The sequence below is a fragment of the Psammomys obesus genome, unplaced genomic scaffold, assembly GCF_907164565.1.
Source record: "Psammomys obesus unplaced genomic scaffold, mPsaObe1.curated_primary_1811, whole genome shotgun sequence".
NCBI lineage: Eukaryota > Metazoa > Chordata > Mammalia > Rodentia > Muridae > Psammomys > Psammomys obesus.
Window position 1 is genome coordinate 12,314,274 of NW_026596091.1, and position 23,579 is coordinate 12,337,852.

A 23,579-nucleotide genomic window follows, 5' to 3' on the forward strand; every position below is an offset into this window, starting at 1 on the left:
ATTAAGATAGCTGCGCTAGTCTGGTTGAGACAACAGTAAAAAGGCTGAGGGTTGCTATTATAGCCTGCTCTAACTTGTTAGCTGGATCGGGTAGAAATATTCACCTCCTGTAAGCACTGTACTTTGATCTTTCAGTCCTTGTGAGGATCAAGTGAGATAATACGGATAAGGTACCAAGTACGAAGCTGGCACACAAGGAACTCAATAAATATTAGAAACTGTAAAGCAAAAACCCAGTCCCGATGCTTATCAACTTCCTTGGAATCAAGAGGATTGGAAAGATATGACAATCAGTTTCACAGCCCAGTGTGGACGCCTGGGCTGTCCCCAACTGCAGGTCACTTGGTGCAGTAATGTGGAACTTGTCGTAGCTCCACAAGCACTCATGCCTGCCTCCTCACTCCCAGTGTCCGAGAAATGACAGCACACCTGAGAGGGGATTCCACCAAGCCCCTTGCTGTCCATCACGTGAGTTTTACTGGGAATCAAGCCTTCTACCAGGGAAAAATATCAGTGTGTGAAAGGGAGAAGTGAAAAACAGCATCTAAATTTCCTAATGAAAAGGTGATTGCCCCGCCACTGACCGGAACTAGTTCTTCTTAAAACATTAGGCTCTCCTTAAGCTATACCCAGCAATCCTTTGCATTTGGATAGGCGTAATATCTCCTTCCGGTGGCAAAACTGAGGACTTCGAAAACTACAAAGTAAGACATGTGAGAAGCATATTCTATTATTCTGTACTTTATAGTTTTCTACTCGTTCAGAGTACACATGATACCCCAGGTTCACCTTTCACCTGAGTCCCTGTGGTTTATGGCCTGGCAGGAAAAATGTAAAAGGTGACAAGAATGGTGTCTAGACTCAGGAAGGATGGCGCAGTCATGAGACTGTGTGGCCATAAAGCTTCTAATTTTTATTTAGTATTGTGTCTGTTCAACTTGTTAAAGATCAGACCGTGACATTTATCATTTCTAAACCATTTCTTTTCAAAACCTGGAAGGCATTTTGGATTGTGCTCATCCAACTTGCACATGACCAGGCTGACAATACCTAGTTTGTAAACTATGCTTTCTAAAGCAGGAAGGGGCAGGTGCAGCCTTATTTGGAGGCAAGAGTTAATGTTCTACCCTGTGCTGATTGCTTAGTTTATTTCACTTGATATAAGTTTTTATGACGACCTTTTATTACCATGGAAAGCTACAACTTAAGTAATAAGTGCAACTTGTAAAAGTCAGAGGTTTTTATTATTATTTAATACATTCTAATCAAATAGTAACAGCAGTAAATAAACACTTTGAAAAACAGGCAAGTACCCCCCTATGTCTGGAAGAAAAGTAAGTCGTAGTATTCTACATGGTAGAAGGGAGACAGCTGTTGATGCCCGTGGTCAGACAATTCAAGGACAACTAGGAAACTTCTGAAGCCATTTTCAAAAAAGTCAATGGCAAGAGGTTAGGACTCACAGCTGCGTCAAGGGGTCAAATGTGTCCATCTACCTCGGTTTTTATTATCGAGGATTGAGTTGCACCTGTATAGCATGACATTCTTGTCTTTAGCCTTAAAGGAAAAGAATGAAGTCTTTTCTGTTTGCACCAGTGTGAAATATTTCTGAAGTAAGGCTGCCTTGAAATGGATTACTACAGTACTATTCACGGGGAAGTTCATACATGTAGTAAAAAGACAAATACAGGATCTCACGGTGACTTTTTTTGTTTTGGTTGATTTGGTTAATTGCATAAAATGAGGGATTAAATACGAGCATGATCAGTTTAACAAAACTCCTACTAGATACATCAGAATGCAAAATATATCATGTTCTAACACAGACTAATCGCCAGGCATCTAGAAGTGTAGCTAAGCCTGGGACAGCCAGGGTCTTTTCTTCCTTCAGCAACCCACACGGGACTCTTTCTCTCCTATGGAGCTTGGACTTCTGACCCAGTGCATAGGAACCCAAAAAAGGCAAGTCATTCTGATAGGAATATTTCCTCGCCTTTCCTTGGGACATTTTGTTTTTTAACTTAAAAGGGCCATTTGGTCTTGATCAGCCATAGGAAAGGAAGCGTCGTTCAGCTGAAACTAGCTAGGGGGGAACTTTAAAATACCTAGTTACATCTTCAAACCTTTAAATTAGATTTGAGCTCACGTGTCCTTAAGAAAAGATTCTGCGCTGTTATCCGGAGGAGGAGGGCCTCCGGGTTCTCTTTTACATAGCTGCATTCGGAGATACTCTATATGAGGCATGTGTTTTAAAAAGAGAAGTACTTATACCTGGAATTTATACTCTTCCAAGTAATCTTTTAGTCTCGTTGGTAAAGGCAGTCCCCAGATGGTACCGGTACATTTGTTAATGGTGAGTCGACAGAAATGCTGCAGAGTTGGTGCTGATGTGTACAGGGGTTTGGTCAGATACAGGTGAACAGTCCCATTTCGAGGGGCTTCCGGGCCTGTCCGTTTATCCTTGCACATCTGAACATAGTAGTCAATCAGATGAACCACGCTGTCAAACTGTTTTAGCTTGGACTTGACACATATGATAGAATCCAATCTGAATTTCCCATCTTGGTACTCAATCCGCAGGTTAGTCGGTCCAGCTGACGTCTTTACAGATATGGTTAGTAGGTAGTCTGAATGTGAGCTATCTCTAATCAAGAAAGTTCCTTCTGGCGCCTCTTTTAATTTCTCTTTGGCTTCATTAACAGTCATACTTCCCCAGTACCATCCTGGGGGTTTTGGTTCAAAAAGAAAAAGAAAAGAAAGTGAAATCGTTATTAGAGGAATTTTTAGCCTATGGGCTGCACTTGGCAGTAATTTTTCTGGTTGTTTTGTTTTGAGGCAGGGCCTCATGTAGCATAGGCTGGCCTCAATTTTACTTTGTAACCAGGGATAACCTTGAACTTCTGGCTTTTCTGCATTCACCTTCCAAGTCCTGGGATTTACACGCCTGCACCACCATGCTCAACTAATTTTTCTTGTTATACCTATTTTTAAAAAATGCTTGTGAGTAAAAGTTTACCAGGGCCCACTACAAATCTTTTGGTAGACATTTAATAAAAACTTAAGTCCATTAAGTAAACCAAAGTTTTTCTTTTAAAAGAGATTTTTTGTAGCTCTTCTTTAAACTATGTTAAGATTTTCTTCTAATGAGCCAAAAGAAAGAACTTTTGCAATATGATAGAAATGTTGGCTTCCCACCCCCGAAAAGATTCAACGCAGTTTAATTGAAACAAAAACCTAAGTAAATGATAAATATTAAACATTTAGGGGGGAAAGTGGAAAACTCATCTCCAGAAATTCTAACAAAAGCAACTTTTTCAAATGGCTGGTAGCTCCCAGAGCTGCTCCCTGGGCACCTGTAATATGTAGCCTCTGTCAAGAGCCCTAGAAAGCACCACTGCTTTGATTACAGCTAGCTAAGTTTCGGCGGGGGGGGGGGGGCGCGCTTAGACATCCGGCATACTACGTTTATAACCTCCACTGTATTATTCCGGACTTTGCCCCGGTTCAAACCGTATTACAACCCTGTTCTCTGAAATCTCCGTTTGATTGTCTTGGCCCATGTTCTGCAGGTCACTTACAAAAGTGACTCAAGACACTCGGTTTAATAAGTTTAAACAATGTGTCCCTCTATTTCGGCCGACTCCCCCCCCCCCCCAAATCACAGAGAAACTTCCCCGAGGAAGGAAAGCTGAGGGCCAAAGGAAAGACTCGAACTTTTTTTCCTCTCCCAAGATCTACGGCTACCAAAAGTTGTCTTGCCTCAAAGGTAAGCTTTCAGAAGCTAGACTTTAAAACGCAAATTGTTTTCGAGCTATTGGGAGAAAAATTATACATATATATATAAATGGGAATATATATATATATATATATATATATGTATGTATATATCCCCCTTTTCCTTCGGCTGCAGGGAACCACTGCCGCAATGCGCAGGGCGGGCCTGACCCAGGCGGTACCTGGAGGCCGTCCGGGCAGGAGCCTCGCGGGCTGCGCCGGGCCGGGCTGTCCCGCTGTCTGGGACTCTCGGGAGTCGGCCCGGGCTGCCGCGGCGGCGGCGGGGGCACCCGGGGCGCTCGCAGCCCAGACCGGAGGCGGCGCGGCCCTCGGGAGGCACCGGCTGCTTTTCCCCCACGCGGGCTCGAACTGCGGCGCTGGCCCCGGAGCCCCGGCCGCAAGCAGCGTAGGGTCCACCGCCCGGGGACACCGCTTCCCCAGGAGCCTGAGCCTCGGCGCCCCTCCGCTTGGCTGCGGTCGGCACCTAAGCCGAGGCGGCGGGCACCCCTCCCTGCGCTCCCGGACGCGAGGAGACGCAGTTATCCCGGTGCCCCCCCCCCGCCCGCGTCCCAGCCGTCCTCTCCACCGCCGCCTGGGGGGGGGCGCCCCATCTCACACCCCTGCCAGCCGCCCGCTCCCTACCTGTCTGGCTCAGCTCGCGCAGGGCCTTCGCCAGCCGTGCCGCCTCTGGGGACGGTTCCTCGGCCGGCCCTGCGGTCCCCCAGTGGCTCCGCGTCCTGTCCGAGCCATTCCTGGACGTCTCCAGGCACCGCAGGGTCATGGGAGATGAGTCAACACGTCAGAGACAGGTGGTCGCCCGAGCTGGGGCCGGAGTACCTCTCGCCCTTCCTGGAAGTCACGGGGTACCCCAGGACGAGTCCGTGCGGGGTGTCCGAAATGGTGGCGGAGGGGGAGGGGACTGGAAGCCGCTGGGTCTCTCTCTCCAAATCCCGGCAGAATGGTGTGGCAAAGTCTCTCGCAGACACCGTCACCCACAGATCCCCTGGGAAGAAACAATGGGGCAGAGATTGGGTCAGTCTGCACTGGACCCCTAAGGCCGAAGTGGGGGCGGGGAAGAAAAGACACGTGGAAAATCCCAGGGACTCCTCCGCCTGCGTGCTTCTGTACCATTTAACCCCAGGCATCCAGTCAACGCCCTGCCCGGCTCCGGGGGGGAAAGACGGGGGAGAAGAGCAGAGATCCAAAACACCCGAGCCGCCCGGGTGGAGGGGTGAGGGGCGAGGCAGGGGGAGGGGAAACAAGGTGTTTTCCCGCCCAAGAACCGCTCGCAGGAACCACACACAGGCAGCCTAGGAAACAGTCACCTGCGGGTCGGGATAGGCCTCTGTGGGGGCAAGTGGTGAAAAAAAAAAAACAAAACAAAACAAAACCCACAATAAACGCGAAGAACACGGCAGTTCCCTGCGCACGGCGTTTCCATCCTACACTTTCAACAGCCCCAGGGCCCTCGGGAGGATGCATCCGGCAAAACCCGGTTCCACGCCCCAAAGCGCCGCAGGGCTCCCGGGTCGCCAGCCGAGGGTGCTGCGCTGAGCCCGCCGCTCGGCGGAGGGCGAGCCCCGGAGCTCCGGGGGGCGCAGCGGCGGGCGTCCCGAAAGGCGGACCGCGGCTCCGGCAGCCACGGGCGCTGTCGAGGAATCGGCCGGAGCGCGCGGCCCCCGCCGGGGCTCCAGCCGAGGCCCGGGCCGAGCCCGCCGCGGCGGGACGCGCCATCCGCCGACCCCGAGGTCTTACCTCCGCCGCCTCGGCCGGCAGACAGCCTCCCCAGCGGACATGGGGCGGGGGAGCCGGGCTGTCTGTCTGAGCTCCCCGGCTGACGTTTATTCTGCGCGGACCGTGATGCCCCGGGGATGCAACCGGCTATGAGCCCGGGAGAAGCAGCGGCCGGACTTTTTCTTTTTTCTGCGCCCAAGGCAGACAGAAATCCCGGGGACCGTCGCCTCGCCGCCCCCGCGCCCCAGGCAGACACCCCTACTCCCGAGTGCCGGGTTTCCCTCCAGCCGCGGCGGAGGAGATGGGCGAGAGAGAAGGCGTGGGGGTGGGGGGAGCCAGGGCGGAGGCTGGCGGGGAGGAGCGCGAGATCAGGTTATTGGGATTATAAATTTGGAGAGCAGTTGTCCGGGGGCGGGGTGATCCGAAGCCTTCCCGAGGCCGGGGAGCGACCCGGGAGAGGAGGCAGCGGAGTCCGGATGGAGCAGAGCTCGGACTTGAACTCTCCCCGAGCGCCGTGCACGGCGGGAGCCCAGGCGCTCCGCCGCTCCCGCGCTCGCACCCCGCGGCCCTCCCCGGCCCCTGCCCCCCCTCCCCCGGCGGGACCTCCGGGCGTTCGCGAGCGGTACCTGCCGCAAGCTTCCGGGCTCGGGGCGCAGGGGCTGCTGAGGCCACGCGCCCGGCGCCCCGGCGCGCACCGTCCGCGACCCGAGCGGCGTTGGCGGCTGCGGGCCGAAAGGCTCATGCTTCAGGGGGAAGCCCAAGGCCCGCGAGCCGCGGCGGCGGCGGGCGGCTAGACTTGGCAAGAGTTAACCGTCTGTCCCCGGAGCCGAGGGTGCGCGCGACTTCCCAGCCGGACGCGCCTCCCTCGCTGCCCGCCTCCCGCCTCCCGCGCGCCCCGCCCGGCCGCTGCGGAGGCCGCTTTCCAGGAACTTTCCAGGAATCCGCCTCACGTGACCGCAGCCCCCGCCAGCGCTTTAAAGAGGCTCGGGCGCTAATGCGCAGGCTTCAAGGGAGCCGGCCCGAGAGCCGGTGCGGGTGCCGGCGGCTGCGGGGTGCGAGCCTGGGACTCCGCCCTCCTCCTGACCCTGCACCCCGGGGCGCTCGGGGGCAAGAGGTACGAGTCCCCAGGCAGTGCCCGTTAGGCGGCCGGTGCCTGCCCCCGTCCGCCCCAGCTGAGGCCCGCGAAGAGCAGCAGCCCCTCGGTCCGGCCCGCCGGAGATGGGGGGGGACTCCATCCACACCACCGTGCGGCTGCCAGACGCGACCCTCCTCAGCGCAGGGTGCAAGACCGGCGGGAGGGGAGGGGATGGGAGGGGAAGGGAGAGGGCGGGGCCCAGAAATCGGTCCCTCCCTCTCTCAGACACGCAGAGCCGGAGCAAGCAGGCCACTGCCCAAGTCCCCGACCATTCCCGGGGACCTCAGGAGGCGAACTAGGGGCCGTCCCCTCCGCCAGCGTCCTAGAAGGCAGAGAGGGGACGAGCGTCTCCTTAAAGCAGCGCGCACTGCTCTCAGTCCCTCCCCTTGGAGCTCCGGCCGGTCATCCCCCGCACCAGCCTTGCCCAGCTCCTCCCTTCCTCCGCTGCTCAACTCCAATGCATCCTTCCGGAGGCCCCGAGAGGCCCACTCGGCCCACCTGCTTGGCCTGCAGGGGGGCGCCCTTACCTGTGCCCTGTTGGGGTGCGGGGTGATGGAGCCCTGTGCGTTTGTCTCTGTGATGCCCTGCAAAGCCGGGGACCCTGAGTACGGATGGATCCCAGGCACTTCTTATTGGGACACTCACCTTGCACTCTAGGAGGCCACATGGCCTCTGAGCCTTCATTCAGGCACACTAGCCCCTGAAACGTGACCCATTTTAAATGTGACCTACTTTAAAAACACAAAAAACTAGGAAAACAAGCAATTAACGCTCATGGGAAAACCGGATTCAAAATTTCGATAACCATTTTTCTTTGAAATACTATTCTGTTGCATCACTGCTCAAAAACTTGAAAGGTCAATGGCCACTTTTAGTTGAAGCTGTGGCTAGGGGGAAGTTGGGCAAGAGAGGCTAGGAGACTGTGGGGGAGGCGCTGTCTCCAAGCCTTGCCTGGTGCTCCTCCTGCCGGTCCTAGAAGGAAACACAACCATCCAGATCCAAAGCCGGGAGCCCTGGACCAATTTTTATCCGCAGTACTTTTTTTTCCCCCTCATAAATAATTCTTTGCACCTACAGAATGGTGAATGAGAGAGGAAATATAAGCCAGCTTACGGAGGCGTTGTCAGCGACGGGTGCTCGTGTGCAAGGGGCTGTTTTTCTGGCATCTTTGAAGGGAAGGATGATTCTTACTCAAGTTTTAGAAAGCAAAGCAGGTGACTAAATGACCAGGTGCCTGCCTTCTTGACAGCCCTAACCTTTTCTGTAAAATTAAAAGCACGCTGTGTCGGTGAGAGGTTAAATCAGATCCCGACGGAGTTTTTGTGTACTCGGAGGCCCAAATTAAACTCTTTTTAAACCACTGAAATGTTTGGGCTGCACTAAGATCAACATTTTCTGTATGGATGATCCCTTTTTGGTGCAGAATCTCAGAGAAAGGCTCTACTTGTGCTTCTGCACATCTAAAGGGTTTTTGTGTATTTGTGTGTGTGCAGAGATTGAATAAGTTAATTCCTATTTAATTGTCAGTTGTAATAGATGGCCCAGCTGTTTAACTTCGCTGATTACTGTGATCAAACACCTGGCAGAGGCAATTTAAAGGAGGAAGGGTTGATTTTGGCTCATGGTCTACAGGTCACAGTAGACCTGTAGGGGAAGGCCTGAGGCCTGGAGGCCTTCATCCACAGAGGCAGGAGATAGTGGCGCAGGTGGCTGGGGAAGAGGGGCAGGAAACAGGCATACTTAACTTTTACCTCTCTACTCCAGCAACCCACTTCCTTCAGCTACGCCACCTCCTAAAGCAGTGGTTCTCAACCTTCCTTCTGCTTCAGCCCTTTAGTACAGTTCCTCATGCCATGGTCACCCCAGCCATAAAATTATTTTCATGCATTTTATAACTGTGATGTTGCTGCTGTTGTGGACCGTGATGTAAATAGTTTTGGAGACAGAGGTTTGCCAAGGGGGTCACGACCCACGGGTTGAGAACTGGTGACCTGAAGGCTTTCCAACCTTCCAAATTAGCGCTGCCAGTTAGGAAGCAATGTTCAAACAGATAACCCTTTCGGGGAGGGGCATTTTTTTTTTTTTTCATTTTACCATAGCGTGTGCTTTTCTTTGCCTCCTAGAGCCTTTTCACAGATCCCTGTTTCTAGAATGTCTCTCCCTGCTGTGCCGCCATTCACATGGTAGTTCAGTCTTCTGAACATGCCCCCAAAGATTATGGTAGGCTTGTAGCTTACCGTGGGTCACCAAGCTATGCAGGATTTTCCAACTTTGTGTTTCCAGCCTAGTTTGTGCCCAGCATTTTGTCAGCCTTTTAAATCCTCTAAAAACACTGTAGGAAACATGTAGGAAATAGTAGTGTGTTCCTGGCAAGCAAACAGGGTAGAACATTATGCAATTATCTGTGCATGTGGGTAAAAAGCCAGGAGGATATATGGAGAAAGGAAAAGTAAGAAGGGGGTAGCAGAATAAGGATAAAAATTTAAATCTGACACTTTTTAAACCTAGTATATTTTTTGTCATCATTTTCCCAAAGTCACATGTGCCTTGATGTCTTCAGTTGTCCTGAAGTAGAGTATATCTGCTTGACTGTGAACTTCAGCATTGAAGGACCTCTCTTCTGAACTCTCAGCCTGTCCATCAGCATCACCTTTGGAGGTATGTAGTAAGAATTTTGGTTTTCTTAAAAACACAGAAATGTTATAAGAATATGTTCTCATTTTAACTCTAGGTGTGGGGATATGCAGGTGCTTTGAAGCAGCTGACTATGATTTGCCTCGTGCTCTGACAGTGGTGTGATTTTGCCAGCTGCAGATAGTTTCTGTGATTTTTGTGACATTTGGAATTCTTGGGACTTTTCAGAAGTTGTATAAATGCTGGGCTCCTGAGAAAGGTGTGTGGGTTGCCATTGGTTGCTCATTGATTGATGTTGGCTAGAGTTTGTTAATTAGCCTAACAATAATGACACCCTCTCTCTGACCCCTGACTTTATTCAGGGATCTCTTTCCTTTCCTCTTTATCCTTTTTTCTCTCATATCTAGTGTTAAGGGGTTGAAAGGGAAGACAAAAGGGGGATGGAGAAGGGTGGAAGAAAGAAGAACCTACAAAGTAGCTATATCCACCTACAAAGAGGTCTAATAGGTATCTCTAATTAAACATTCTAAACTGAGCCTTCATGACCCTTCCCACTTAAAAACAAAAGCACACGCTTCTGGCTCCGTCATGGAAGGAGGACTGTGCCTTGTCTTCCTGAAGGCTGAGGATAAAAGGAAGATGCACCTGGACTTTCTCCTGAGCCCTCTTCATTTTTAAGGCATTGGGTAGAGTTGGGGCTCGTAAGCCACATCCCTTATTGAAAATAGAAGTTACTTCTGCCTTCCTCCTGTGTTGCACTTGTTACCTTCATAAGTGTTTGCTACAGAAGGCATCTGTGGTGCTTCTTTAAGCTACAAAAAATTGCTGTGACATCAGCTCTGTCAACTGTCCATGATGCCGGGTCCTAGGGGAGGTAAAGGCTACATGGTCAAACTCCATGGCCTACCCCCATACTGCTCAAAAGAGGACATACAAAACTTCCTCTCTGACTGCACATGTTCATGACCAGGTCTCAAGTGTTCACTTCATTTATACAAGAGAAGGCAGGCAGAGTGGCAAGGCTTTTGTTGAACTTGGGTCAGATGATGACATTGTAAAACTGGCTCTGAAAAAAAAAAAAAAGACAGGGAAAGCATGAGACACCACTGTATTGAGGTGTTCAAGTCACACAGAACTGAGATGGATTGGGTGTTAGAGCACAGTGGTCCAAACAGCACTGACTGTGCCAATGATGGCTTCGTGAGGCTTCGGGGACTCCCATGTGGATGCATAAAGGAAGAAATCATTCAGTTCTTCTTAGGGATGGAAATTGTGCCAAACAGGATCCCATTACCTGTGAACCCAGAGGGCAAGATTACAGGCAAGGCCTTCATTCAGTTTGCCTCACAAGAGTTAGCTGAGAAAGTGCTAGGGAAGCAAAAGGAGAGAAGAGGGCACAGGTATATTGAAATGTTCAAGACCTGTCAGGAAGAAGTTGGCTCATACTCAGAACAACCTCTGAAGTTTCTGTCTATGCAGAGGCCGGGGCCCTATGACCGGCCTGGCACAGCCTGGAGATACACTGGCATTGTGAAACAGGCAAGCCTAGATAGGATGAGATCCTGGATAGGATAGGTGCCTGTTGTGCAGGCTACGGGGGCTCTGAAGAATACAGTGGCCTCAGTGATGGCTATGGCTTCACCACTGTTCGGGAGAGACCTCAGCTACTGTCTCTCATGAATCTATGACAACAGATATGGAGACAGCAAGTTCACAGTGCAGAGTGCCACCAGCCACTGTGACCACATGAGAGGGCTGTCCTACAAAGCAACGGAGAACAACATTTACAACTTCTCTCCACTCAGCCCTGTGAGAGTTCATATTGAGGTTGGCCCTGATGGAAGAATGGCGGGAGAAGCTGATGTTGAGTCTCCCACCCATGAAGAAGCAGTGGCAGCTGTGTAGAAGGGCAGGGCCAACATGCAGCACAGATACACAGAACTCTCCCTGAATTCAATGACAGGGGCAAGCAATGGGGCTGATAGCAGCCGGGCAATACATGTAATACAGGCCAAGGGAGGGGCACTTGCCTAGGCAACTTCCAGTGACCTGGAAAGCCAGTCAGTGAATGGCTGTCACAGGGCCAGCTACGGTGCTCAGAACAACATGGGTGGATATGATTTTTATTGTTGGAACATGTTCCAGTCAAAAAATGTCACAGGTAGCCCATACAGCAGGCAAGAGCAATTTATAACTCTAAAAAAGCTGAAGGACCCACTTTTCACCATGAGTTTGTGAAATCTGGATTAAAAAAAAAAAATAGCTCTTCAGGGTTTCTCATAAAAACTTTTCTTCTAGCATGGAATACCAAGTAAACTAAAATTACTTCATTCTGCTCTTCTCAGCATTTTTGGTAGTATACTTAAGAGTGATGTCATCTGAGGTAAGTAGTTTTAAGTATGTTGAGTGGGTCTTTAAACCCACCACAGTGGACACGCTGAGGATGTGTACTTGTTTGGACAACTCAAAGGTGAAAAGAGAAGCATTTCTCATGTTCAGTCTAGTTTGTATTTCCATTTAATATCTTTAGGTTAAGTTTAAGCTTTTTAAAAGTTAGTTTTGAGGATTGAGACACAATTCTAACACTGTAGAAATTGGTGAGGCCTTGACTTCAAGCTTTCTTTGTACGGTGATTTCCTTTTGGATATGTATTTTTGCTAAGTTAAACTTGTTAAAAAATTTTTTCTTAAAGACTTTTTCACAATGAAAAACAAAACAAAACAAAATCATACCGTTCCTGTGGACCCCTGACTGCCTCTCATGTCACCGATTTCCAGTGTTAGTGGCTTAGGCCAAAAGACACAGAGCATCACTCAACTGGTTGCTTCCGTACACACCTGTTGGCCAATCTTTCCACTCTGGTTTCACAATAAACTTAGACTTAAGTGCTTGCCACGTCTCTAGTGCGCACCAGGACAAACTACCCAAACCTCTGCCTGGGTCACTGCAGTGTCTCTTAAAAGGCTTCCTTGCCCTTTGCAGCCTCTTCTCGACAGAATTTTTCTTCTGGCCCAGCCCGAATCACTACATTGTACCCAAGTAAAAGACCAAGCCCTGCCATTTCCAAGGTCTTAACAAGACCTGTCCCACTTCCTTTTTAGGCCCTGTTTCCTAGAGCTTTGAGCCCCAGTCACACTCCTACCCCAGTCAGACTCAGCTTCAGTGATACTGGAATCCATGATGTTCCTAGAACACTTCTCTCACTCCTTCTTCAGGTCCAATCGTTGTCTTCTCTACTTCTTGTGCTTTTTCAGATATCTGTATGGTTTGCTCCCAAGTGTCTTAGATATTTATTTAATATCCCTTTCTTAGCAAGACTGACCACTTAATTCAGAATTGTACACACACACACACACACACACACACACACACATACACACACACACCTCTTCTAGGCCTTTGGGGAGGATAAGGTGCTTTTGGAACAAGGTTTCAGTCTGTAGCCCAAGCTGACCACACACTCAAGCAAATCCTCCTGCCTCAGCTTCCCAAGTACAGGCATTGAAAATGTGAGCCACCTCACCCAACTTAAATAACATTTTATGTACCTTTCCAGCTTACTGGATTTCTTCTCTTCTAGAATGTGAGAGTCATGTATTTTTTCCTTCCATCGCTCACAGCTGTGGTTACTGTTTGAGCACCTAGGTTCAAACTCAATATGTAGGAGGCATTGGACATCACCCATCAGGGAAGCTATGAATGAGTGCATTGTCAACATGGCTTTACGGTTGCACTTCCCAGGTGTAAACCTCAATCTGTTACATATGTGATCTTTGGCAGATTAGCCTCTCAGAGAGACAGTAATAAAGCCTCCCATACAGGGGTGTTTACCTGGTGACCCACTGAACAAACATGCTGCCAACATCCTGCCCCACAAGATGTTGTAACAATTGAAATAATCCATGTAGAGTTGGGTGCTTAACACACTTTTTAAATTATTTGTTTACTTTTATTTTAGGTATATTTGTGTTTTGCCAGCATGTGTCTGTGTAAGGGTGTCAGATCCCCTGGAACTGGAGTCACAGACAGTTGTGAGCTGCCATGTAGGTGTGGGTTTTGGCCAGGTCCTCGGAAGAGCATCTGGTGCTCTTAACCCCTGAGCCATCTCTCCAGCCCCAATGTGCCCTAAGGACTAGTTGTTACCTCCCTTTTCATCCTCCTACCTTCAGTGAGTTTGGATTGTTCTCCGTATGGACAGATTGTCCTACTTTTGCCTATATTAAATGAAATGTTTGCTCCCATTCTCACCACAAACTTCCATGTGTGACTGCACAAGAACTTCATGAAATTTGATTCCCTGGAGATCTGGTTCAACTTTAAAATGTAGGGTATTGCAGCTACTGAGGTAGCTCAGTGGCTAAGAACACTGGCTTGGTTTAGCTGCTCTTCCAGAGGACCTAGGTTCAGTTCTCAGCACCCACAAGGCAGCTTACAACCATTTGTAACCTGCTTTAGGGGATCCAATGCCTTCTTCTGGCCTCTGAGGGCAGTAGGCATGAACACAATGCACAGACAGGCAAAAGACCCCACGCATAAAAAATAAATATAATTTTAAATTCATAAAATATGAAGGAGATGGAAAGGTGATACCACTCTGCTATCAGATGCTTAAGAACATGTCTGTTCAGTTGGACAAGATACCAGCTATGGCAAGATCTCCACTGTGCTTCTACACAAGGAGGGAATGGGAGTGTTGTTCAAAAACTAGAGAGCTCCTTTCATTGCCTGCATTGAGAAATAGCCTGGTCTTAAACACCCCTTCAAAGTGTACCAAACTGGACATGTTTGTTCTACAATGACAATATGCTAATACTGGAACTGACAAGCATCTACCACTTTACAGAAGTTGGGTGAACAATGGATGCTCTTTGGCAACGAAGTCTGACATGAGTCTAGTGTACATGTAGACAGAAAGTATGTGTTTAACTGTCCATTACCCCTCCTCTCCAAATGTGCCACATCCCACAGCTATATAACCACCACACAGAGTACCCTCAGCGCTCTCTGGACCATTCACTCACTCTTCTAGAGCACATGGAAGCCGGCTGTCTCCATAGCAGTGACCCATGCCCTGGAACACAAGGCCTTGTCTAGTATCACAACCCCCTCAGGCAGCTAGATCCTTGTCTGAGTAGAAATGCTTCAGGAGAAACAACAATAATGACCAAGTAGGTCAACTTGTTTCTGGCCACATCAAAGAATGAAGACAACAGGAAAAGAAAGTTAATGCTGGAGGGGCTGAGGAAGATTCCATAGCATTGGAATCCAACCAGTACGAAGCTGTACCTCCCTTGGGTATCTTGGGTGTGGGAGCAGATGGATTTACTTTTCTCTGATCTGGGTTGATTTGGGTTTCTGTAACTGTAAGCCAAGGCATCTTCATGCTGTGGCTGGCCTGAGTGTGGAGGGGATTTAGCAGGAGCAGAGTAGAGTCCTGAGAAAAGGCAGGAAGGAGATATCTCTGTGCTAAGAAGCATCTCCCACTTTTTTCTCAGAGGCTTCTTAATACCATGGCCTGTTCACAGCATCCTACCTGTACCAGCCCCGTAAGACAGGGCTCACTGGTGGACATGAAGGGGAAAGAGGATGGCGTCACTGGAATCAGAGCCCTGGGTCAAGGTCGGAACTCAGGAGAAGTGAGGCAGAGAGAAGCAACCTGTCCTCCAGACTCCTGAGACCCAAGAACATTGCAGGTGGCCAGGCCCTCAGATTTTCCCCATAAAAGTGTATGCTGATGGGTGGGGCTGTTGATACTTTTAAATCGTAGCTCTCTCAGAGATTCTCATAAATGTAGAAACCACAAAGCACCTGCCTGTGGGTTGGTTGGTTGGCGTGCCAGCATTCAAAAACAGGAAGAGATTAAACCTCATAGATGTCATTCTCCCCCCCCCCCCATATATCCAGATTAACTCCCAAGTGTCAGTGTGAGGTTCCATTTCCTCAAGACAAGATCAGCAGAAGCAGGGTAGTGGCTGACTTCTTTGGTCAGGACATGGCCCTCCATTGACCATCCTCATCCATCCTGTGACCTCCAGCACTCCAGATGAATTGCTTTTTGTGGAAAACCCTTGTGGTTTTATTTTACAGTGGAGAAATAATTCTCTATACCTAAGTGTCTAGCCGTATAAGAGAGAGGCCCCAAAAGATTGACTATAAAACCAGTGAGAGAACTCAGTGGGTGAAGGCACTTGTCATGGAGCCTGAGAGCCTGATAACTGAGTTCTATCCCTGAGTCTCACATAGTGGAGAGAGGATCAACACCCAAAAGTGTGTATGTGTGTGTGTGTATGCTCCCCCCCCCAAAAATAAATAAATGTAATTTTAAAGATATTTTAAGGGACTGATTGTATCATGGCAAGTAGGAGGAAGCATATTTGTCAGTGGAAGTGAAGTACTTCTCTATGTTTAAGAGATTGGGTTCTCAACTGGGCATGGAGACACATGCCTGTAATCTCAGCACTCCAGAGGCAGAGGCAGGTGGAGCTCTGTGAGTTCAAGGCCAGCCTGTTCTACAAAGCAAGTCCAGGATGGCCAAGGCTACACAGAGAAACCGTGTCTCAAAAAAAAAGGGGGGGGGACTGGGTTCTCATGGCTGATTTATTTCATTCTTCTCTGTTCCTGCCTAGTCTAGTCTTATAAGCTTTTGGGTGCAGGCCACAATTAACATTGTCTCTGAAAAAAAGAAAATAAAATTCTGCTGGGCACAACCTTCAATCCTAGCACTCAGGGGACAGTGGCAGGTAGATCTCCATGAGTTTGAAGCCAACCTGCTCTACAGTTCAGGGCTAGCTAGGATCATCTAATGAGACCTTGTTTTAAAAAAAAATCTCTTTAAGGTTCACTGTGAATCCCCAGGCCTGTTAGCCTCAGGTGAGGACGCTGATTACCAGGCTGTGCAGAATGGCTCTATTTATACACTTCTGAGAACTGGAGGTTGCCTTCAGCGATGCAGAGACTCGGTTACAGGACTGTACTGTGCACTCATCAATCAAGCCGTTTTCACCAGTGCAAGACAGTTTTTATCTCCTTTTCCTCCCCACTATGTTCTAACCTCTCGTCTCCTTTTTTTTCTCAATACACTCAGCCTGGGGCCACTGTTCCTTCTGAAGTGCTCCTTCGCCTGTGTCCGTAAGGCATTATTGAACTCCAGCCTTTGGTCAGAAAGGTCTTCTCCCCCACTTTTTAGTCCTGTGGACAATGTTTTCTTTTTCTGGCTTTACCTGGTTAGCTATACATTTGCCGATTACAATGGTATTACCATTGTTCATTAGTTGTGTTGCCTGTCTTTGTCCCCATGGGAACATTAAGGTAGAAAATTGGTCTGTGATCTCACTACTATATCCCTAGTACTCTGAACAGCCCCTGGCCATAGCAGGCACCCAGCAGAATGCACAAAATGGGAAAATGAACAACCAGAATGGATGAAATGCATCATTAAATAAGGAAACTGAGACCTTTTTATTACCCTCTTTCTGGCTTGGGTCCCTTTAACTTTTTCATCTTATGCTTTGATGTGCTTCTTGCCCGACTCTTCTGATTCGCCTCACTCTTGGGCCTGTGACCAAGAAGAACCTGGCCTTCATGAAGTTTTTCCTCAATACCCTGTGAGTCAGACACCCTAAAAATAGTATCTAATAAAGAGCATGAACAAGGGTCACCTGATCCACAAACGCATGTGAGCCCTTCCAGTGTCCCGGGCTCTTAGGTTCACTGCTTAAGAAGGTGTCAGGGCAGTGCGAGGGGCTCCCTCTATGGACAATTCCAACAGGGGGTGAAGTTTTGCAGACACCTGGGCGGCATCATTTGAACCACGTTGGAGGATCTCAGCCAGCTTCACGGAAGAGGGGACTTTGGTCAAGACCCTCAGTAGATATTAAGAGTTCGTTTTGTTGTTGTTTAAAGGGACATCAGTGCACATTTCATGGTGCGAGATTGGATGTCAGAGGAGTCAGCTCCCTCATTCCACCTTTATGTGGGTTCCAGGGATCAAACCCTGCTTGTCAGTTTATACAGCAAGGGTTTTACCCAGTAAGGGTTTTAGCCATCTCACGAAATTTTTTCCAAACTTTTCTTTTCTCGTTAGTATCATGAAAAGGTGGGAGAGGGCTTGAATGAGCTATTAAGCTTCCTCCTTCCCAGGCTGGAAAAGTTGTTCAGTTAGTAAAGTGTTTGCCTTGTAAGCTCTAGAACCTGGGTCTGATCCTCAGAGCACATTTAAAAAAAAAAAAAAAAAGGCACGGTAGCACCCACAGCAATTGCAGTACTGGGAGGCAAAGACAAGGGCATCCTCGGAGCTCACTGGCCACCCAGACTAGCCTAACTGGCAAGCCCCATGCCCATGAGAATCCCTGTCTCAAAATGACAAGGTTTGCCATATTCTCTCCAGCATGTGTTGTCACTTGAATTTTTGATCTTAGCCATTCTGATGGGTATAAGGTGAGTATTAGACATATAATGTAGGATAGTCATACTAAAATCTGTACACCTAAGGAAGTTTATCAAAAAAGACCCTGGGCAAGATGCTCAGTCTTCATTCAGAAAGGCAAATCAGACGGACATTGGAAGAAGGAAAAAACAGGAAACAGGACAGGAGCCTATCACAGAGGGCCTCTGAAAGACTCTGCCTGCAGGGTATCAAAACATATGCTGAGATTCATAGCCAAACTTTGGGCAGAGTGCAGGGAATCTTATGAAAGAAGGAGGAGATAGAAAGACCTGGAAGGAATAGAAGCTCTACAAGGAGAGCAACAGAACCAAAAAATCTGGGCACAGGGGTCTTTTCTGAGATTGATACTCCAGACAAGGTCCATGCATGGAGATAACCTAGAACCCCTGCACAGATGTAGCCCATGGCAACTCAGTGTCCAAGAGGGTTCCCCAGTAATAGGAACAGGGACCATCTCTGACATGAACTCATGGGCTGGCTCTTTGATCAGCTCCCCCTGAGGACATTGCAGGCCTTACCAGGCCACAGAGGAGGACATTGCAGCCAGTCCTGATGAGACCTGATAGGCTAGGGTCAGATGGAAAGGGAGGAGGACCTCCCCTATCATTGGACTGGGGGAGGGGCATGGGAGAAGAAGAGAGAGGGAGTGTGGGATTGGGAGGGGATGGCATAGGGGGCTACAGTTGGGATACAAAGTGAATAAACTGTAATTAATAAAAATAAAATAAAAAATTTAAAAACATGACAAAATTGACAGTGTTCAAGGAATGATACCAGAGGTTGTCCTCCGGCTCCACACGCTTGAACTGGCATGCACGTAAGTTCATACACAGAGACACTGACACACACACAAAGACACACACACAGCCTAGTTTTCTTCTCATTTGAATTACCTCCAACTTCTGTTCCATAACCTCCAGTTGATGGTGTCATTAGCCCGTAGGCCTCTAGATATATTTGACTTTCCAGACACGTTCACAAAGACCAAAGTCTGCTGTGATGCTGAAATGCGTATCAATCAACAACAAATGCCGTTCCTAGTTTAGTCATGGAATTCTGAGAAGCGACCGAACCACATCAACCAATCACAGATGAGACTAACTTTAGTTGAAAACATGAGGCAGAGCCAAAAGAGCAGGTCACACAAACCGCTATCACCTCCACACACCGCAGGGTAAGCTGCACATGTCTTCTCAAAAGGAAAGCCAAATGACCACTTATGAGTGTGGGCTTTTCTGATATCTTAGCGTGGTAAGGTGACACAGCCCCTGCTTCACCATAAGGAGAGGTAGTCTTAAAACACCTATCTGTCCTTTACATGATGGCTGCACTCTCTCTCCACCAACACATTATCGTCTATCTACCTGTCTCTGTAACCACCCTTTGATGATTGTTGGGGGAAAAAAACAAAAAACACCTGCCTCACATGTAAGCAAAACGAAGCTAACGTTCACTAATCAGGTGGTTCTGTACTTGTCAGCAGACTGGTCTCCTAACGGTAGTGTGTTCAAAGGTAACATTTTACATGGGGAAGAAGGTGGGAGAGAAAGTTGCTCTTAAAATAGGTCATTCAAATTGCGAGTGCTAGCCCAAACGTTTTAAAGACTTATTTATTTTATGTGCATGAGTGTTTTATCCGCATGTATGTGTGTAAACAGCATGAGGCCTAGTGCCTACAGGAGTCACATGATGGATCCGATCCTCTGGAGTAACAAATGGGTGTGTGCCACCCAGGAGGCGCTGGGGACTGAACCCAGGTCTTTACAGGAGCAGCTGAGGAAGCCAAGTGTTGTGACTTAGGCCTGTAAGAATATTCTTGGAGGAAACCAGACCTTTCCTGTTTTAGTTTAATATGCTCCCAGACAAGAAGTACGTGAGTATCTGTATGCCAAAAATTCTGAGGCAAACATTGAAGTCTTGTTCCTTGTGAAACATACACGTAGTGCATACACATCTCTTCAGAATTTGGCTCCCAGGACCCATGTAGGATGGCTCACAGCTACCTGTAGCTCCAGCTCCGAGGTATTTAACACCCTCTTTTGCCCTCAGTGGGCTCCTGTGCACGCGCATACACACATGCGCTCACACAAAATTAAAATAAATCTTTGCAAATAGCTCTCTAGACACCATGGTCATAAATTCTGCCTTTTCCTTTGGCATTTCCAATACTTTCTGGGAAAATTTTTATCACAAGTCCCTCTGAACAACTCTTTCTCTTCCTCCCTCCCATTAAAAAATTTGTCATTCTCAACAAAATATTTTAAGCCCGCAGTCTACAATGCCTTCTGCAGTGCTACAACTCCCAAGCTTTTCCCGGCCACGCACTTACTGTCAAATAGATTAATTATATTGTACTCCGTGGGTTCCAGCTGCAGAATTGACAAGGATAAGAATGGCGTAAGGAGCAGGGCAGTGACTCAGGACAGTTGTTGCCAGGCAAGCCTGAGCACCTGAGTCTGTATGCCAGCACCCACAGGGCAGCACTGGGGCAAAGGAGAGATGCAGGAAAAGAGGCCTCACTGGACCATGCTGGCCACGTGGGCCGGCAAAGTTACTTTTTTGTTGCTGTGAAAAAACACCATGAACACCGTAACTTAAGGAAGAATTTATTTAGGGGTTCCAGTTCCAGAGTCGGGGAAAAACGTCATCAAAAGACCCAAATAGGAAGCTAAGAAATCTCATCTTCAACTGTAAACACAAAACAGAAAGCAAAAGTAAACGGGTGAGGCTACAAACCCTCAAAACCGTCCCCAGTGGCATACATCTTCCAATGTCTGCACCACTGCACTAGACATTACTACAACCAAGTGTCCAAAGCCTATGGGTGCCATTACCATTCAGACCATCATGGTGAGAGACCCTGTCTCACAAAATAAGCCGGAGAGCACCTAATCAGGAAACTGGAACGCAACCTTCACCTAGGAAAGAAATAATACCTACTGTAACAGCATGGCCCGGTGCTTTGTATTTGATTGTTAACTATATTGCTCCCTGAGGTCTGCTTGCTGACACTTATGTACCCCAAAATGACATTTATAACCTTGCTTGAGAAAGTATTTCCCGATTGGCTAAATCAAAGGCCTGCACATGGGCAGGGCAGAAGGAAGGGGCAGAGCCAACGCTCACAGGCTTTGCGGACCGAAGGAACGTGGGAGAGAGAGAGAGATCCCAGAGGGAGGGAGGAGAAAGACCCTGTGGGTTAGCTGGAGAGAAACGCATGGCTGGATCAGCAGGGATGCGAGAGAGCAGCCCAGATGAGAAGATTAAACAAGTATTTATGGAATTACGGATGGGAGGTAGCTCAGATAGAAATGATTAAAGCAAATGGCATGGGATGGAGGCTGGGAGATAACGAGATAGTTGGGGTAGAACTACCTGCCCAGCACCAGGTAAAATGAGGCTTGTTCTAAAATACAACAGGTGTCTGTGCCTTTTATTGATTATGATAGCGGGTTAGGTAAAACCGCCATGATAATTATAGACTATTTAATAATAAGATCTGTTAGACCTTTTTATTTTATGCAACAACCTACTCTACATAACTTTCTAAAAACAAAACACCTGGCAGTTTCTTATCACAATAAAGATACACTTATTCTCTGACCCAGTGATACACATACATACTCCATTTCCCAGGAAAGTCTAATCTGTCTTACAAAATGTTATTTAAATGGAATAGTATAGTATGCAGTCTTTTATTCATTTTATATAGTTTATATTTAGCATAGTGTTTTTTAGAATAGCTTACGGTTTAATTTGATGGTTGGGATGTCATATAATTTGTTTATGGGTTCTATTAGTTAACATATATTTGTTTTTAGTAGTTAGCCATTATGAAAAAAAGGTATGAGTATTCATATAAAAGTCTTTTTGTGGACTTACATGTCCATTATTCTTGCCTATGAATTAGGCATAGTATCACTGGGTCAGAGAATAATCCACAATCGGTTTCATGGCTTCCATGACCCCAGCCCTGTGTCTTTCTGTCCTTTTCACCTTTCTGCTCTCCAGGGCTGGTCCTTTGTCACCTAAACTAAACAGTGTTTGTGCCTCTCTTCCAAATTCCTCCCATATCTGATAATTGCATTAGACATTTCTTGGTCTCATCTAAGCCATTATTTCTTTGTCTTAGTTGCTGTTCTGTTGCTGTGAAGAGACATCATGATCAAGGCAACTTATAGAGGAGACCATTGAACTGGGGGCTTGGTTACAGCTTTAGAGGACTAGTCCCTTATCATCATGGTGGGTAGCATGGTGGCAGGCAGGTAGGCATGGTGCTGATCCACAGGCAGTAGACTCACGAAGAGACTAGGCCTAGTGTGGGATTTTGAAACCTCGAAGCCCACCCCTCGTGACACACCTCCTCCAACAAGCCACACCTTCTGACCTTTCCCAACAGTCCACCAACTGGGAACCAAGCATTCAAATACGTGAGCCTACAGAGGCCATGCTCACTCATACTATCACACTTCCCAGTCCTGGCCAGCCCCCACAGCCAAATATTTCCACGGTGCCTCAGCATCCAGGTCCACATAGATTAATATGTACCATGCCATGCAAACTGCTTGTTTTCCCAGTCCCTCTGTCCATCAGAGTATCAGCATGAAGGCTGCAGGTGTTTTGTTTACTGTGGTGGCAGGAATTATAATCATGCCTTAGTCCTTTCGGGCTGGAAAAGAAAGTCTTCTACACTGAGTAGTCTAGAAACTACAGAAATGTATCGCTCACAGTCTGCCACTGGGGAAACAAGATGAATGAATGTGTCTGTGAGACTCCTCGTCTGCTGAGGGCTCACTCTACTTCAGAGGTAGCACCTCCTAGTTGTGACATCACACAACAGTAAGGGCAAACAGGCTCCCTTGGACTGCTCTACGAGGAGATGAATATCTCACCTTAATCACCTCCAAGTCCCTCTGTTGGGGAGTCGTGAACTGCAAGAGAACACAAATGTTCAGACTGGGGTGAATAATAATTTTAAAAACAATCTTGGCTATTATTTATTAAGCACCTAACCAGGCCCGGCATCCTTCTAAGTCAGTGGTTCTCAACCTCTCTAATAAAGTTCATGTTGTGCTGACCCCCAACCTTAAAGTTATTGTTGTTTCTACTTCATAACAGTGAGTTTGCTACTGTTATGAATCGTAATGTAAATATCTGATATGCAGACCCCTGTGAAAGGGTTGTTCAACTCCCAAAGGGGTTGTGATCCACAGGTTGAGAACCTCTATTCTAACAGTTTTGACTCACTGGCATTTCAGTCTTTCCACACAGGCCTTGTTAAGATCACATTTTGCAAACCGAGCGCCTGAACTTTGGAGAAACAATAACTTGTTCAGTGTTAACATTCCAAGAATGATGTTGATAAACAGAACAATTATCACATGCCTCCAGGTTCCTAGTATGGTGCTTATCAGAGAATAGATTTCCCATAATATTTGCAGAATTGATCGGAGGTTGTACCTGGAATAGCAACTCAGCTTGGCAGAGAAGAGAGGGCAGGGAAAGCAAATGTTCATGAACTTGAGTCCACATCAGGCTTAGGACTGGAGATACGGAGTTGAAACACTCTCAGAGCTCCTGTTTGAGCGCTGTGAACAGGAGGGTACCAGTTCTATACAGTAGCTAGTTTCCATCCAGGCAGCAGCACCTAGAGTCCCTCCATTAGTCTTCTCAGGCTGACCTGAGAGAAGGACATGATTCTGTCCTTACTCTATAGTAACCACCCCTCCCTGTTGTTATAAACAATGAGGAAAATCTCAGGAGCCAGATGCCGGGGTGAAAACCTGCTGGCTCAGAGAGGCAGAGAAAGCAACCAGCTGACCTTCCTTCTCAGCTCAGATCTGGATGGAAAAAACC

The 23,579-nt window shown here is 47.9% G+C and overlaps 2 protein-coding genes, 1 long non-coding RNA gene and 1 pseudogene across 5 annotated transcripts; 2 read left to right on the forward strand and 2 right to left on the reverse strand.

Moving 5' to 3' along the window:
* Positions 1–1,222: 1,222 nt before the first annotated feature.
* On the reverse strand, positions 1,223–6,278 carry Socs2 (suppressor of cytokine signaling 2). 3 transcript variants are annotated; one of them, XM_055627938.1, is made up of 3 exons: positions 6,135–6,278; positions 4,417–4,777; positions 1,223–2,723 (listed from the first exon to the last, which is right to left on the reverse strand). In XM_055627938.1, exons 2-3 carry the CDS (start codon positions 4,553–4,555, stop codon positions 2,266–2,268), a joined length of 597 nt encoding a protein of 198 aa, XP_055483913.1. In that variant the 5' UTR covers positions 4,556–4,777; positions 6,135–6,278; the 3' UTR covers positions 1,223–2,265. The 3 variants fall into 3 exon arrangements, with proteins under 3 accessions (XP_055483913.1, XP_055483914.1, XP_055483915.1); XM_055627939.1 differs by lacking the exon at positions 6,135–6,278 and adding an exon at positions 5,530–6,024; XM_055627940.1 differs by lacking the exon at positions 6,135–6,278 and adding an exon at positions 5,170–5,502.
* On the forward strand, positions 5,658–13,283 carry LOC129691645 (protein VASP homolog). Its single transcript, XM_055627794.1, has 4 exons — positions 5,658–5,813; positions 5,936–6,622; positions 9,180–9,301; positions 13,236–13,283. The coding sequence occupies exons 1-3, from the start codon at positions 5,658–5,660 to the stop codon at positions 9,192–9,194; spliced, it is 858 nt and encodes a 285-aa protein (XP_055483769.1). The 3' UTR covers positions 9,195–9,301; positions 13,236–13,283.
* Positions 10,130–11,515, forward strand: LOC129691646 (heterogeneous nuclear ribonucleoprotein F-like; annotated as a pseudogene).
* Positions 13,284–20,600: 7,317 nt separating the features above from the next.
* LOC129691749 (uncharacterized) lies at positions 20,601–23,199 on the reverse strand. Its single transcript, XR_008722543.1, has 3 exons — positions 23,184–23,199; positions 22,616–22,654; positions 20,601–20,641 (listed from the first exon to the last, which is right to left on the reverse strand). It is a non-coding gene; the product is annotated as an uncharacterized LOC129691749 (long non-coding RNA).
* Positions 23,200–23,579: the final 380 nt, after the last annotated feature.